Here is a 17,127-nt window from a genome sequence, read left to right as displayed (position 1 = left end):
GTGTTTCCTAACCTTTTTCGAGGCGTGATCCTTTCTCGTAATAATCAAATAATTCGCGACTTCTCCATATAAAAAGCATTTCGAATAAAATGTAGCAATTTATTACATGTAATTGTGTCTAACTGTATAATACGATTTTAACGTAATAACAATTTCTAGTACAGACAATTTTTGTGTCATGTAAAAGAAGGGAAAAGAACTATGTATTCAGTAATAAGAATTTCAAAAATGTTTGAAACTGTTCCGATTCCTAGAGTATTGGATTACACTTTCGATCTTTTTTCAATTTCTCTTTTATTCGTATCTATTTTGATAAACCATAGGCGGTAAGATCTCGCATCCACGGCTCGTTATACAGAATTTCAACTGTTTCCCGGGTTCATGACTAGATTAATGGACATGGGAAAGTCGAAAAGCGTAATATTATCGTCAATGTCATTTGTACTGAGATGGATAGGTCGTGATAGGTACTGAAGAAGTACTAGAGTATAATTAACAGTATATTTATTAACAACACTCCCAATATACACTTTGCGTGGAGTTCACGATTGCACTAGCGGTTCGCGGTTACAAGTTCGATTTCTAGACGGTGCGATACGATGTCGATCGAACAGAGTTCGGGGAGCTCTAGTCAACTATCAACTTTAAATTGGTGACCCCGACGTGATCTGAGACAAAAGAGAAGACCGTGATAGTAGTGCTACTGAGACTCAAACCGCCGCGGTTTTTTTTTTTTGGCGGGGGTCACAAATTTTACTTTGTCGTCCAATAAGGTGAACCATGTGGTGTCCGGGGGCTGCAGTGAGGGCATGCTGACCATTTTTGGTTGGCTGCGCACCTGCTCTATTCGCAGCCTCGTTAGTACTTGCCATCGCATAAACGTTTTAATTCGCGGCGGTTGGAGTCTTAGTAGCATTATCACGGTCACATCTCTTTCGCTTCATCTCGCTTTTCTTCTCATTTTTGTGTCGTAGAAGAAAAATCTGAGACTACGGGCACCGGGATTTGAACCTGGGTCCCGAACGTTTGTAACCAAAGGCGCTAACCACTGCGCTACCGTCGTCCGGCAGTAGATGTTGTCGAGTGCCGCCACAATACCCTGTTTCACTAGATTGGGGTTAGGTTAGAGTTAGGTCGAATTATCAATTATTATCGATCAGAACTCTGTAAGAGGTAAAAATCGCGACTGCCCCGCCAGTTATATAAATTTCGAGATACAGACAACGCGAGACATTCCTTTTTTCAGTTAGCTATAGTACGCACATTTAATCATCCAGTAATTCGTAATACCTCGGGTTATCTCGATCGCACTCTAGTAAATACCGTTACTGCATAAACTTTCGCGCCATGATCCCAAGGGGAATACCTTATCAACCTGACAAGCAGTTTCTATCCACGAATTATGGACACTCTTCCTAGATCTGCCTATTTGACACTCGAACCATCTGCCATTTACGGAAATATAGAATATTTCGTAAACACGGAACATTATTCTCATAAGATGACTTTATCGTAAACGACGATATAACATTCGTTTGGAACTGATTTTCTCAGTACGATCAGAAAATGTTACTTTCTCACCAACCTAATAAAAAATACATTAATCGATATTTTCATCGTTTTGAAGTTTCCATTATTGAACACCCTCTTTTATAAGAGCGACATGTACACATACATGTTCTCATGAATAGTTTATGACATACTCCGGAATAGAATTGTCCTTTCTCCGCGAATTGATTACCTTGCTTTTGTCACACAAGATCTCATTCGTACCTTGAACAACCTTTCTAAGTAGAACAATACTTTCGAAAGCATTCAAAGGATCGGTTTCAATGAAACAATGTTCTTCCGATCACCGATACAAGTTGTAAAAGGCGATACACAGGTTCGTTGGAAAGTACCAATCGAATGCACATTTTGATCAAACTGCAACGTAACACTCTCACGTTACTATTGCCGCGACATCAATGATGGATGCATCGACGAAACTCGATCGCGATCCAGTCTTTTAGGAATTACTGCCAATTAGAAATTGTAGAAGTTGCCATTTATAAGCCTGCACTATGATAAAGAACTTGCATTATGGTTACAGTAGATTTATGGTGCGGGCATATGTGTTTTGTGGAAAAGTAGAACGTCTAAACAACTATCTGTGGCAAGTGGAGGTGGAAATCTAAGCTTTCCTCAGAGAAATATAATATAATTTATACGATCTGTCGTTCGATAAAGTAACTTTGATTGTGTTAAGGACTTATGGCTTGTTTTTGTATCGAGTTATTCTTTTTTCAATTATGTGTGTCACGTATTTACCGAGATTGGAGAAAATATCTAGTATTTTCGTAATTCTTTTTACATTCAATAGATTTGGAGCATTTAGTCCGATCGCCTCTAGGCGTACACGTGTGACTTACATCGATGCATTTTATTGCCACCGACTCGCAGTTTGATCGACGTAGCGTGAGATATATTTATTCAATTACGCACTTAGTACCGAGAGTCGCTCTCTCCTTTGAGTCTTGATTCTTGGATCGATACGGTCCATACGACCGATTCAAGTACTAAACCAGTGACCAATGTATACGACGTGGTCGTTCGTGATACCCTTGAGGCTGTCGTTAATTGGAAAAGAAATTAGTGGTCGTGAGCTTCGAGTATTTTCTTTTTCTATTTGGTGAACTAGTGGCACGCAAAGTCACAAGTAGCTACTAGTAGGTCGTAACGAGTGATCGAAAGATATACCACGTTTTTTTCTCTTTTAATTGACTGTTTACAGTTGCATCAACTACTGTAATGGATTATTAGCGACACAATTGGAATCACCAAGTTCGAGTTTCATAATTTTTGGAAAAGAAACATGGTTTCAAACGCGATTTTCTCAAGAACTATGTCCCGAACGTGAACGTGTTATTTCGTATTTCTTCTCCGTTTTTTACGAACCGCGATTATTTGCGTTTTATGTTTTATCCTTTACAGGGAATGTTTTACTTTGATTATCTTGTAGGTATGTTATTGCATTTTATGTGCATTCTACATATCTTTGCGCGTTTAAATTTTCCATAAACGTATTAACATCTACAGGCTAATATTTCATTTTTATTATGTTACATTATTGAAACTGCAAGTTACATCGTTTAATTTGATATTTAAGATTATGTGAATGAATATAACGTGTATAAGCATGTAAAGTTACAAATCAATTTTAATTACACATTCTGAAAATATATCTATCTTCAGCTTCTCACCGCAGGGTTAATGACGGTAATACAACTTGCACTTTTCACTTACATTTCACAGTGTTGCTGGAAGTTCTCTTCACGTTCTAACATTCGTTAGCTCGTCATGATGGATATCCATTCCAAGAATTTGTTAAAAATTCCACGGTTTTAATACCAACTTTAAATGAGTGAAAAGTTCCCAATTTCTTATTTTTACGAAAATTATTTTTACGTAATTATGTAAATATTTTATGAAAGTGTTCATTTGTTATTTGTCAATTGTATTAATTAAAATAAATTATTATTCAAAAAGAAACAAATAAAAAAGGTTATGCATATTTTCGTTAAAAACTCTTAGGTACTTAAAGAAGCGTTAATGCGGTTTCGATACAATTTAAATTACTATACGTAATTCGTTTCTTATCTGATAACATTTAAAAGTATTTCTTTATGCACCGTGGCAGAAAAATGATCGATACAGCTGGGGAGAGTTGCAAAATAGATTGCTTCTTCCGTTTCTATGAGCAGCAATTGCCTCGATTTCACGCTGTAACTGATTCAATCTATCATCTGATACTTATTAAACTTTTACCTTTAAGGTCGCACAAACTCATTTCAAGCTGACCTTTCATGGTTGAGCATCTACTCAATCACTTTTTTAACTTTCTCATGTCTTAAAATTATAAAAGTATTTTAGCAAATTTTCATCGAATACTACGTCTTAATATATGTGTATACACCTATGTATTTATATCTATAATGGTATATTTAAAGCTAATATCTAACGATATATTAAACAAGTTTGAGACGAAGAGAAAGAAGAAAGATGTGTTACATTCGCTCGTCCCTATTCAATGAGAGAAAACCTCGAAGTTTCTAATCCCTTAAGTAATAGGAAGACGTATATTAGATTTTTCCATTGAATTTAATTTTTCGAATGTAATGAAAGAACGAAAAAAATTGACGAAACTAGTCGTAGTAGCGAATATCGTGATGATGTCGTGTCATTAAAGCTTATCAGGATTTATTCACGAAACCAATTTTAACTAATATGAAATCTAAGTTTATAAGGTACATTCAACTGTCGTTAAACAGTTTCCTATACCAAATATAAATATAAATATAATATATAATTTGCATACATATAATTGCCTATAACATCGGAAATACAGGTATATAGGAAAGTAGCTCAAAGAAATTGATTTTCTTTTACTAATGACGCGATGCTTACTACTAATAACCTAGTTTCTAGAAATTCACTGTTGGAAAACGTGCATTTTGATTCGGTAATAAAATATAGTTTAAGTGTATTTGATAAAACTTGGAGGGAACTAAAAAAGGTACATAAATGCTGCTCGATCTATATTAATGTATGACTTTAATTACCCGGTTTGTCAGTTATAGCATATACAGTCGTGGTTTATTTATTTTTGATCGTGTTTCATAATTGGCGGCGTATAAACGAAACATAAAGTTTGTTTGTATGGCGTACCTTCAATTCTTTTGGAATACCTTATATACACCATATATGCTGTTATTAGATAGTTAATCTGAATAAAATCGGTCGATATCTTTCATTCGGCAAATCATTACGTTTATGGAATAAGAAAACAAGTTCTGTCAAGGCTATTAATTCAGATGAAGTCTTTTAGGAAAGTCTTCAGAAATTTCTTCGTACAGTGTTGAATTACGTGTACGGAAGCTTTATTGAGCGATCACGTAAAATGTTATGTTTCATAAATGATCGAAAACATGCTAATTTTATTCGTAAATTGTAATGTACGGTGGCTTACAAAAATGTTTGAATTTTAGATATTAATAGAAATTTTGTATAAATGTCTTATATGTGTAATAATATAGAAAACATTGTTATTTTTATTTCTACATTTCAACCGTACTATAACTGCGTTACATTCGTAAGAATTTCCTGTGATAAATGTTCACAAAGCTTCGTGAGTGTGAAGTTACGGACGACACGACCAAAGTATTCGACATCGCGTACTTTCGCTCCATTTCAAAGTTAGTATGATTATACATTATACGCGAAGGATATAATCACGTATACGAGCAAGGAAATTACGTATGATAATTCGTATGATCGCATGTGTCACCTACTTTCACGTTGATTTTCTGCATTCCTATTGATCACTGCATTGGCATGGAACATTCATGTGATGGATGAAAACAAATCCAATTCCAAAGAACAGCGATATTGTTGCTTAGGAACGGTTACTGTGTATTTATCCGTTCTTTCACCATTTACTTTCGAATTTTAAATTAAAGAATTTTGCATATCCATCTAATATCCATAGTATTACCGTTCCCCTTAGTGCCGTTTTACATCATATTATGGCTAATATGCAACGCTTTGTCTCAATTTTTAATCTAAATCATCGTGTAAAGTCTGCGTAATATTAAACTAAAGTTTTTATAGACGTGAGACAAAAGGTGAGACAAAATAATACCATACTGTTGGTCAATAGTGTACAAACGTACGATCGGACGATTTTCGTGACACCCTCCACTGAATCTTTAAATTTCACATAAATGCATAAATATTTGCAATCTAGTTACATAAAGGATATCGAATCGCTTTCGATTTCTCGTTATGTTATTAGCATTTCGAACAAGAACGACCAATGGAGGAATACTTTTAGCTGTAAGTATACACCGATATACGCATATGCATAATATGGAAGTATTTGTAACTAATAAACGTAATATTGTACACCTGCGGCAGACATTTAAGTGTTTGCGCAATGAAATATTATCTTTGGTCTAACGTATTGGTTATTTAATACGAGATATTTAAGGCTGTTGATGGTACTTTGATCACTTTATATGGTTACGTTGTATTCCACGATATTCGCATATGTTTCGTTACTAGACGTACTTACTTACCCTTACGCATCGCGCGCTAAGGAACTGTAGAATATCGGTTCATTGGCCCATCGATCTCTGCAGACTTATTCTACTTACAATCAGCTCCCTATAACGCAGTTACAACATAGTTCACACTATTTACTCTTTATAGGCATTAAATAACTAGTGTACTTATACTTCTGTAATCGTTTACCTTTTGTAAAGAACAAAGAAGCTGTACCTTTTTCACGATACTTATGACGACAAAGATTTTAATGAACCAGCTGTGAGGAATTAAGAATTATAAATTCATGCTTGGTAGATAATATTTGAAAAACTTCTATTATCGCTGACAATTAACGAGCCAGGCAATATTTATTAATATTTTGGTCACTAGAAATAATTTTAGAATTGTTTAATGTTAAAATGACAATTTTTCTTCAAATTTTACTTATTACGTTTTTTTAATAACTTATCCCTACTTTTTCGGATACTGAACATTCTACCGTATAGAGTTAACAAATTTTTCAGAATCTAGTGGAAATCAAGCGATTAAATTCGTCCTACATATTTCTACGTTGCGGTGAGAGGCAATTCGATCAAACTCACCTTAACGAAAGTTGTTCGAACACTAGCTACTTTGGGCGCGAAAGCAACGTCAATTCAAATAATGTTAAATAAGTTTGAGAGTTTAAATCGAATACGTTATTTCTTCGCATCGAAAAATAGACGCCTCCCATTTGTGATAAGCATGAAACGATATAGAAGTACAAAATATATCGGTAATAGTATCTAACTATCTTTTATTTTTCTTTCTTCAAAATTATCTTTTTTTAAAATTTTGATTTTAAACACTTTGCTGAACTATACATATACAGGATCCAGCCGAATAATATGTAAAATGAGATACATTATTTCTTAATAAATATAGAATACAATTTTTTCATTCTCAACTTAGTTTACGAGAGAATCGAATTTGAAAATTTATCATAAGTATACTCGAACATGACTAATTTCGCACCAGACAAGACTAAATCGGCAAAAAGTTATTCTACGCGTGAAAATGCTTTGTTTTCGATAAAATCTAGACATATTTAGTTAGAAATCGGCCTAGTACATGCATATAATAAATCTTCAAATTTATCTTCTTGAAAATGAAGCCTTAAACAGAAAAATTGTATACATTTTTTCTTTATTCTCGCACAAGCAATCACGCTGTCTCCGCTTTTACATGTTATTTGGTCGGACCCTGTATAGTTAATAACTTTCTTCTATTAACTAGAAGGGAGAACTTAAATGATTTACATATAAAAATGTACTAGGAGACTCTTGTAATCAATTTACCGACAACTTAAGCTCAATTAATTTGGCGTTAATTAACTATATAATAATTTATTTGAATAAATGATTTTTGATTGGAAGTGTCAGTCGCAAATGTTTAATTATCCGAAACGTTAAAGCGGACAAAAATGATACGAAATATATATTATCCTGAAATTTCTCGGTTGATGTAGAAACGCATAACGTTAAAAGTCAAAGAACCAATTAACGTAGAGTCAGTCTGGAGAGTAGGAGAGCCCGTTGGTTCCAAGCGGGGAGTACTCTAAATCGTCGATACTCGTCGCGTCGATAGTGCGAGCACACCGACACACTGATACATTCGCGTAATCCCTGTCTCTCTCCTCTCGTCCGGCGTGGCATCGCATTGTCGGCGCAGACGCCGTGGCAACGCTTATTGATCGCGGTTGTGTGTGGTGCTCGGTGTCTCTGCACGCGTCATGCGTCGTCGTCTTTCGCGACGTAGTGGCGGTGCCGGGCAGTAGAATATACTCGTGTTCCGTCTTGTCCGCTAGTACGAGGCAACCAATAACGACGGTGCTTGTGACAGCAGACGTGTCGTATACCTTCGATTCGTCGTAGTGCGCGTAGTTCGCTCGGATGATTTTAGAGATCGCGAAGACGATCGACGACAACGGGATGCGATCGAGAAACGCTGCGACGGCGATCGGAGTGTAAATCGTACGGCCGCCTGGTCCATAGAGTTACCGCTAGGAAACGGGACTCCTCCTCGGGTCGACGAAAACGTATCGAGGATCGGAAAGCCACCACTGGTAGTAAGCTTGGCAGGTGGTTCTCAAACGATATCGCAACCGTCCTTTTTCCACATTCAGTGAAAGTGATCGGCGGTGAAGCGTTCTCGAGTTGGCCGGATGCTCGGCCGACAGGTGCGTTCGTAGAGGCTCGCTCGGTGTACCGGGCCAGCCGATACTTTGTAACGATTGGTTCGGACACGAGCTTCGGCCAACGCTCGACCAATCACGTACGCGCACGGACCAGGCGGCTTTTCCGTGATTCCGGCGCCGATCGACTTCGGCTCGTTACTGCGAATCGCTCCGTGAAACTCGAGGACAACGTCTGTAACGAGGAATCATGAGTCTGCTGTCTTCTTCCATCGGCAACGTCCGCTGCCTCACGGACGAGGAGGCCGATCACAATATGCTTCAGGGTAAATGTCAACCTTGTGCAACCTTTGTTTCGCTACATTAATTTCAGGTTCACGCTCAAGGTCGATGCAGCTGCAACCGAGGTCCTCGGATTCGGAAGGACAAGTTTGCGTGGCTGACGTCGAGACGCGATCGATTCCGCACCAAGCGCGCTCCTATCTATACCTATATCTATATATACCTGACATATCTAGGCAATATCTTCGTGTCTTTTTGTTTGCGTTTTTGCTTAACGGTAACACACGGAAAGTTACTTGATTCTTCAAGACAGTCGATCGGTATTGTTCTTTGCTCGTACCTGACAGACGACTTCCACACTCCGAAACGATGACTCATCGACACGGCTCGTGAATCTAATAGTTACCGCAGCTGCATCGGAGCCTTAAGTGTTGCACATTGCACTCCTTTTAAATTTAATATCTCCAAATATCTTGCATATCTCAGCAAGAATTCGTATATTTTCCAATTCAAAAAATGTGAAGAGTAATTGTAAAATTCAATAGTATACATTTTCAACAAATACACGCGTACCTTTTTATCAACTCGTGGTTGATAAAAAGATTGTCGCTTATTTATTATTGACTCTCCAACCTTTGCTCAGTGTGCGATGGCACAACACGGACTTGCGCAATGGGTTCGTTTGTGAATGATAATACTGCACTTTTAATAAGAAATAGGTACGCTACTATTGTAAAAATGCACGATAGATATCAAAGATTCTTGTAATATTCTTATGAATGGGAGTCGTTTAGATTTTTTGTTTTTTTTGTTTTTTTTGGTATCTATGAGCTAGTAGAATAGGTATTTTGATTAGGGCAGGTCAGAAGCCTGCGCACTACACGGTACCGATAGAGAAGCTTCATGAATGTTCTTTTTCATTCTATGTAATTTTAATTTTGTTCGACCGTTTGCGAAGAGACGCGGTCGCGGTAGAGCGCACCAACGAGAGTCGTAAATTCTCGTTACGATACGATGATCGATGCCATGAATCAGTCGATCCCCTATTTCGATTAAGATAATGGGGGTGGTTGAATAATTACAACACTGATTTAACAACTTTTCCTCGAAGAATATAAGGTGAGGAGTAATTAACAAGTTGAGATGTATTCTGTTTGAAGGGATGATAGCAAGTGAAGTTATGTTCTGTGAAGGTCGCAATGGTCGCTTGCTGGTGAAAATGATCGTTGAACATGGGGAAAACGTGCTTTTCCCATTTTTTACCGGATTAACCAGTAACCATAAAGAACTTCTTGACTTGAAAGAACTTTTGTAGCAATTAAGGGTGTTGACAGTAAAGTAAAAATGCTTAACTTTATGATGGTTCTTTAGGATTATTGCGGCGTGACTAATTATATTTGTATAGCTGACTACCGAGGGTTACGGGATGTAACAAATTTGTCTATTTTCTTACTCGAAGTGTAACCTTTAACAAATTATTAAGTAAGTAAGTTTCCAATAGTTTCTATAAAGAGAATTTATATTATTATTCTCACCAAGAATATTAACGAAATTTATTTTATGAAACAAAACCGAGAAATGTTTAAGTAATGGAAGAATTTTAAACAGAATATTCACGACTACTTGAGTTTAGAAAAAACAGTGTTATTTTCCATTTCTCCGTATATTTCCTTTCGTTTATCACAGAATTGTCTACCGATAAAGTCGACGGCCTGCGAATTGTATTTTGATATATGTGTGCTGCAATCAAAGAATATTGTATCTCGTGACCACGTTTGCTAGCTTTTTATATCTTCTCGAAGCAGTTAAAAACACCACGTTGTATTTTGCACGTAATATTTTCATACGAAACTCCGACAATACGATCTGAAATTAGAATAATTCTAACGTCTGTGTTACACGTTGTAACGATTAAATTACCATAGAAATTATACAGAGCAAGTGCGTATTATTCCTAATGAAGCTTGTAATTAGAACGAGAAAGCTTTTTGATGTTATCGTAGCTTGTTGTAATTAATGCCGCAATTATTTCTACCGGATACGATAACCTTTCAAAGTAAACTCGAACATTTAAAAATTTGCTCTTGACACCAATATTAAGCAACAATGGTGTGTTTTAAAAAATGACAATTTGCATCTTCCGATACAATTCTCTTTCGACCTTCCACTTTTCACTAGTCGATTTTCTCAGTTCTAGAAGGATCGTCTTTCAGCGATGAGAACGCTACTTGACCCAGCACTTAATCAATAATGCATCTCTGTGCATTTTCGTATTTTAATATTCACGAAGGAATTATCCGATATTACGTCGCAGAACATTTTGAGATATTTATCATAGAGTGCTGCGTAAAATTTTTAAGTTTAATCTACGATACTAATTATATTTTTAGGAAATATTTTCACATAGTGTTAACAAAAATAGTAAAAAGCTGAAAATTATTATCGAGATAAAAGCTTAATAAAAAACAGATTCGTTAAAAGAACGGACTGCCGATTCCTAGGTATTTAGTTGATTGACTATCGCTTAAATTCAGCATTTTCTTCTGCATTTTCTACCTTTTTAATATAGCATGATATAGTATGTCAAATATAGTGATCAAATGAAGTAAAGTAGTTTATGCAAATAAATTCTACCATTACCGGTCGCGTTTTGCTCTTTCCTTTTTAAGATCTGGCATACCTAACGTCACCTGGCATTCGAAGGAAGTGGCTGTGCATATTTATGATCATTGCTTCGGGCTCTTAACATACCTTCAAACAACTCCTATATTGCAAAAATGAAAGTATGTGAGGCAGAAATAATGCACGCATTCTATCTTTAGCGCTTGCTGCTGAACCAACTTCGAATTGTTGTCCACAAGCAATGGAAATAATTAGGAAATTATATTCAAACAGACTAATATAATGTGTATTGTGTTATCGTTAGATAAAATTGATTCCTATTGATATCTATGAAATGATTGTTATACGCATTTATAAGTTTAATTTTATCGATTCGATGCTAAGTTCGCTCTCGTACTAAGATGTTTTGAATTTCCAAATGATGTCGTCCGATTTGATAAAGTATGTTGCAAACCGTTTCGCTTTCTTCTTTGTATTCATAAAAACATGGATTAGCATATCTGTAGCCTATTATTGCAAATGCCGTTAGAATGAACTTTCTGGTAGCTTCATGTAATCTAGATTCTTTGCCCTCCGAATTCTTTGGTTCGGTTGATCAGAAAATAATACACATAATTTATTGATAAGAAAATTACACAAAAATAATAATGGAGCAGCCTTATTAGATAATGGGGAAAAATCTCCCAAGATTTTTTTAAACTCGTACAGAACTATATATTGTGTTATTTCAATTTCTGCATTGAATTGTCCACCTATCTAGCAGTTTGTGCTCCGATATCAATTTCTACTTATCGTTCGTACTTCAATTTGAATTAAAAGTAGCCTCTGGTGCTATTATTTTTGGAAGGTTATCTTACAAGGTCAGATCAGTGATAGTCGGTTTCTGGCTCTTGAGTCTTCAATAACACTAGAGAGTTCGAGCTTCAATTATATTATTACATTTATCCTAGAAATAATAAAAAATATGTAAAGTATCTTCTAACAAAATGTATTGATAAAACCATACGAGCATACGTACATATGAATAAAGATTTTTGTTCAAGTATTCAACAAGGATTCATTACTGCATCGAATGTTACAGTTACAGGAAATTGGTTCTCGAGGAAGTGAAACCCTTCCTGTCAGACTACCACTAGACAATCTCTTTATTCCTTCCTGCAAACAATGGTATATCCACGGTATAACTAACATTATAACATATATATAACTAACATTCCAATTAATGCTGTTAGCGTATAATGATAAGTGACGAAACGTTAAAACGTAAACAGCGATTGTTGAAGCTATTCTAACGAAGAAATTACCCGAGTAAAATTAACAATGAGCTTAATAACCGTGGTGCAGCGTTTCTCGGCATTCTATAAAAACAATTTTATAAATCTGCAACTTCTGAAATTATAGCTTAATGCGTTTTATTCCCGAAGACAAATTATGTTGTCTGTTTGTTAATCGATGTATTTTAATTTCGAATGACATTATCTGTTGAACTTTATACATACTTGTAACGTTGACTCAGCTTTTTATATTTATCCTATTAATTCCCAGTCAAAGTCACATACGATAGTATACATACAGTTGGTAACATAAGTATTGCCACACTCTTTAAAACAGAATGATCTTTTTAAAATTGGAAGAAACGCACAATATGTCCGCTCAATGGAGAAAAGATAAAAACTCGAAATGTCGAGTCTGAAAATTTTCCTAGCGTAAAATAGTGTTAGTAATAAACTGTAATTTGTAATATTATCTATTACTTTTACTGACTATACCAATTTGTCGCTAAAATTGTAAAGCTAACTGCAAAAATCAATACACCTTTTTAAAAACGTGCAATTAGCAGAATATTTGTTTTCTTAGTTTCATTTTCATAGATTGTCTTTAATACTGTAGTACCTTTAAGACTGGTAAGTAATTTTAATGCAATAATGACAAATTCTTCTAATTGTTTATATAAAATATTTATTAACTTCAAAGAGATCTTTTAAAAAAGCACCAAAAAGTACCTCCGTAATTTTTTGCATGCTGTTTCCGGACATATTGAATTTTCCATTGACATCAAATTTATTCACTCAAATTTGGCCGAAGTGAAAAGATTAAAAGTTCAAGTTGTTATTAACGCGTTCAGCGATCAGGCCTTAAGCATTCAAATTGTGCTCCCGCGAAACAGTAAGATACTCGTGTTACCGTAGACATTAGACCACTTATTTTCAAATGTTTATACGTTACCTAATTTTCATGAGTTTCCATCCTAAATTTGAACAAATGAAAAAATGCTGAACAAATAATAATCTTGACTTTTTATCCTCAAACCTACATACATAAAATGATCGGCACAATTTTTCAGGTATTTCCACTAAATTGATAAAAAAAGTTTTGAAACAAAAATTACTCAATGATTACACAACAATAAATTGCGTTAGTGAAAATTTCCAAAAACTTTTTATTCAATAAAAAATAAAGATCGTTACAACTTTTCTTCATGAAACCATATATTTTTCTTTATGCTAATCGATGTATATCTGTATTCTCTATAAAAAGGTATTAGAGGATTTAGGTCGAAGATTGATTAATTTAAAAGTTATGATTTTTGTCCTGAACGCACATATAAGCGACAACCGTGAAACGACTTGAATCTTTGAGAAATTAAAAGGATTAATTAACTAGATTACGTGTAGAAGAAATTTTGAAAAAAATAGCAGTTGGTAGGAAAGTTGTAGAAAATATCAAAGGTCACTTTTTACAACTTTTTTTATCTGAGCCTGTAATGCAAATTTAAACAATATGTTGTGTACATTTATGTTAGCTATACATGCTGAAATTTCCATCGAAATCGGTTAACGTTGCTACGAGCTTCGGGTAAAAGTAAAAAATCATAGTTTTCTGCGATTTTTGTTCTATGACTGTAAAAAATCTACATTTTTGTTTATCTGTTTGTTTCTCCATTAACTAATTTCCATAAAATTTTCACCATATATATAACCAACATAAATCTACAAAACATATTTTCCACATTTACATTGCACGCTCAGATAAAGAAGTTGTAAGAGATTAGTTTGGTCGAATTTTAAAAAAGTTATTCTGTTTTATAAAGCATGCCAATACTTATGTCCTTAACTGTATATGGAAATACATAACGTTTAGGGAATGTAACATATATTTGATCGTTGAAAAAATCTCTCTTGTCTCAGCGGTTCTTCGATAGGGAGAAAGGAAATCAAACTTTCTCGCGGGAACACGACATACAATCAAAATATTATACATACCTGCTTCCGACCGCAACGCACGAGTAACACAATCTCTCTTATATTAACTTGTACGCTTTGTCCAACACGGACACCTTATAGATGTATATTTTATTTTCCGTACTATTTCAGGTTTAGTTGGACGCATCACAAAATCGTTGAATAGTAATATTTCGAATACTAGTATTTCGTAGCGTAGGGTTAGCTTCAAAAGTGTAAAGCATTTTCTACACGAGTCGTGTTGCATCAGGATCTTTTGTTATGCGATACTATTGCGAGCTACATAGGCTAGTATTCCATCCAGTTTTTGCACGAAGATGAGTAGGCGTTGAAAGAGAAGAATATAAAGCATCGTGAATTGCACGCGCGCATAAGTTTGAAAACGTAGAATGTCCTGGGCATAGATCTTCTCAAATGACTGTAATTTTATTTCCCGTGAATTTAAGCAAATCAAGAAGATTTATTTTCTAGAAAGTTAACTCCGGATAATTTGATTCGTGTATCTGCTCTTTTTATAGGAATGACATCGTAAAACGTGCATGTCTGTCTAGATCTCATGGTCTCATCATAGAAAACGCTTTAAAATTAGAGATAAAACTAGAAGATCGTGACATCGATGCTTGTTTATCTTTCTGCTGTTAACTCTGTTGCGTAATATTGTACTTTGGTAAGTTACTAATTAACTGAATGATAAAATTTTGAATATAAATTGTTTGACACATTATTCCGTTTTTGATATTTTAATACCTAGTATTATACCAAACATTTTATATTTTTTGCGATATTAACATAACACATAAGTACCTGTAATTATCTGCCAGTAATATAATATTCATTGCTACGAAGTCTTTGATTTCTTTGAATCATATCGGTCTCTATCTTGCATATATTTAACAGTAACGTGTTTATCGTGTAATATGAAAAACTATTGGCCATATACACGTAACAAATTATGGAAGTTGACTTCGGAAACATGAGAAGATGTAATGCAAGGGTACAATGGCATTGTGCGCTTCATTCTCTTGGCTTTGCCTGTTATATAACAATAAGTAATTTAACAGTAGCCACGCTAGTGCTTCGATGAAAATGTGAGAATCTTACTAGACTTTTCTAATTAGTGTTAGAATTTTCGAATTGAACACGCACACACTTATCATTGTTCACATTTACTTGCATCACATTTTTATTATTAGGCGATAACAGACCATGCTTGGTTCGTTTCTTCTACTTTTTCCTTTTGCAAAAGTATTGTAGTTTGTCGGATTTTGATCGTGTCTTTAACAGTGCATTGCACTTTGTGCTCGAACTGCAATATTACCATGTTTCGACCAAACTTTGTGATATTCGTTAACAATATATTATTAATTTCATATACATATTTGCATGTAAATTAAGTGCATTTTGGCGGTGATATTTAATGGAAGTGCGCAATACATTTGTAATTATAATTAAAAACTTATGTTTACATTGATACGATAATTAATGTTTGCGATGTTATCTTTGGTGAAAGGAAGAAAGAAGTGTTTCAGCTTTAAGAAAAGTGTAACGCTCTACAGATAAAATTCATAAAGAGGTCGTATAAGCAATTCGGGTTGTTATTTCGATTATATCGATTTTCATCGAATGCAGATCAGGATGCCTTATTTTATCACGACGATGAAACAGCTAAGTATCTGTGACTAGAGGATATTTGAAATAGTACAAAATTTTATTTAAAAATCGTAGTAAAAGTATCCGTGAACGTTCCAAAAAAAAGTGAACGTTTTACGATCGATTAACAACTAAAAACTGGAACTAGTTAAACCGGAATTCCGGTGGGTTTTTAAGTTAATAAAATCAGAGAGAGTTCCATTCTGAAAAATGATCACTTCCAGCATGTTTAATGGGTGCTGTGTATCACCTTCAACAAATGGACAAGCTTTCAGGTAGGAATCAAGGGTTTTTTTTAGCATCGTTTAGCTTTTACTAAGAACATCGATTCATCAACCCACGCGCATACTCTACATAGATTAACCATCGATCGGACGTCAATTAAAATTACCAGATTGCGCGTTCTTTCTGCAGACTAATTTGTACTTAATCATTTCACGTCTGTAATTTATTTAATTTCAAGGAAATCGAAACGAGTGATTTTAATGGATATTCGATGCGATTATAATTCCTGCAACGGCCAAACAACGCTACCTTGTTTTCTTTAGTTCAAATAGTTATGTTTATCAACATTCCAATTCCTTTGCCGTATCTCTTTCGAAATTACAAGAAAAGCATCTAATTTGTTGCACCTAATTGTATATATTTAATGAATTTAAAGTGTTACATTTAATTTCCTAGATAATATAACTATTTTGTTATAGATACTTCTTTTTGTTAGTCAAATGACATAAAAGTAAAGAAAAACAACGAAAATAGACTGATGTTCTTTCTGTGTGGTCTTCATAGGAAAATGAAAAATGGGACTGGTCGTGTTGTACGCCTGTGATCTTCAAGTACCCTAAACTTGTTCGAAAGAAAGTTCCATTCGTTGCACGCTTTTACCTATCGGTCTGCAATAAAGTAAAAGGCTCGTAAATAACAATAAGTCGTTGTAAATTATCAACCGAGACGATAACCAGTAATACAGCCAAGTAAATCCCGAATCGCATATCATTTTGCTTTTAAACTCCATAGTACCTATCATAAACCTATTTGTCATAAATTCAACAAGAGGTACCATAGAATCGAATT

At 34.8% G+C, this 17,127-nt stretch overlaps 1 protein-coding gene across 3 annotated transcripts in view; it reads left to right on the top strand.

Moving 5' to 3' along the window:
- LOC117237542 (cerebellar degeneration-related protein 2) overlaps positions 1 to 17,127 on the top strand; it is a 51,663-nt gene that overhangs the window by 3,933 nt on the left and 30,603 nt on the right. Inside the window, exon 1 of one of the 3 annotated variants that reach the window (XM_033501604.1) lies at positions 7,812 to 8,583. The exons of 1 other annotated variant lie outside the window; for it this stretch is intronic. In XM_033501604.1, coding sequence (XP_033357495.1) covers positions 8,508 to 8,583 — 76 coding nt within the window. In that variant the 5' untranslated portion in view covers positions 7,812 to 8,507. Of the gene's footprint in view, positions 1 to 7,811; positions 8,584 to 16,270; positions 16,329 to 17,127 lie in introns of those variants that run through there. One more of the 3 variants, XM_033501606.1, reaches the window with a different exon arrangement.

Source organism: Bombus vosnesenskii, unplaced genomic scaffold (assembly GCF_011952255.1).
Source record: "Bombus vosnesenskii isolate JDL3184/JDL3185 unplaced genomic scaffold, Bvos_JDL3184-5_v1.1 scf7180000013379, whole genome shotgun sequence".
NCBI classification, from domain to species: Eukaryota; Metazoa; Arthropoda; class Insecta; order Hymenoptera; family Apidae; genus Bombus; species Bombus vosnesenskii.
The sequence above is the reverse complement of the archived record's forward strand: the minus strand, read 5'-3'. Positions and strand labels throughout refer to the sequence as shown.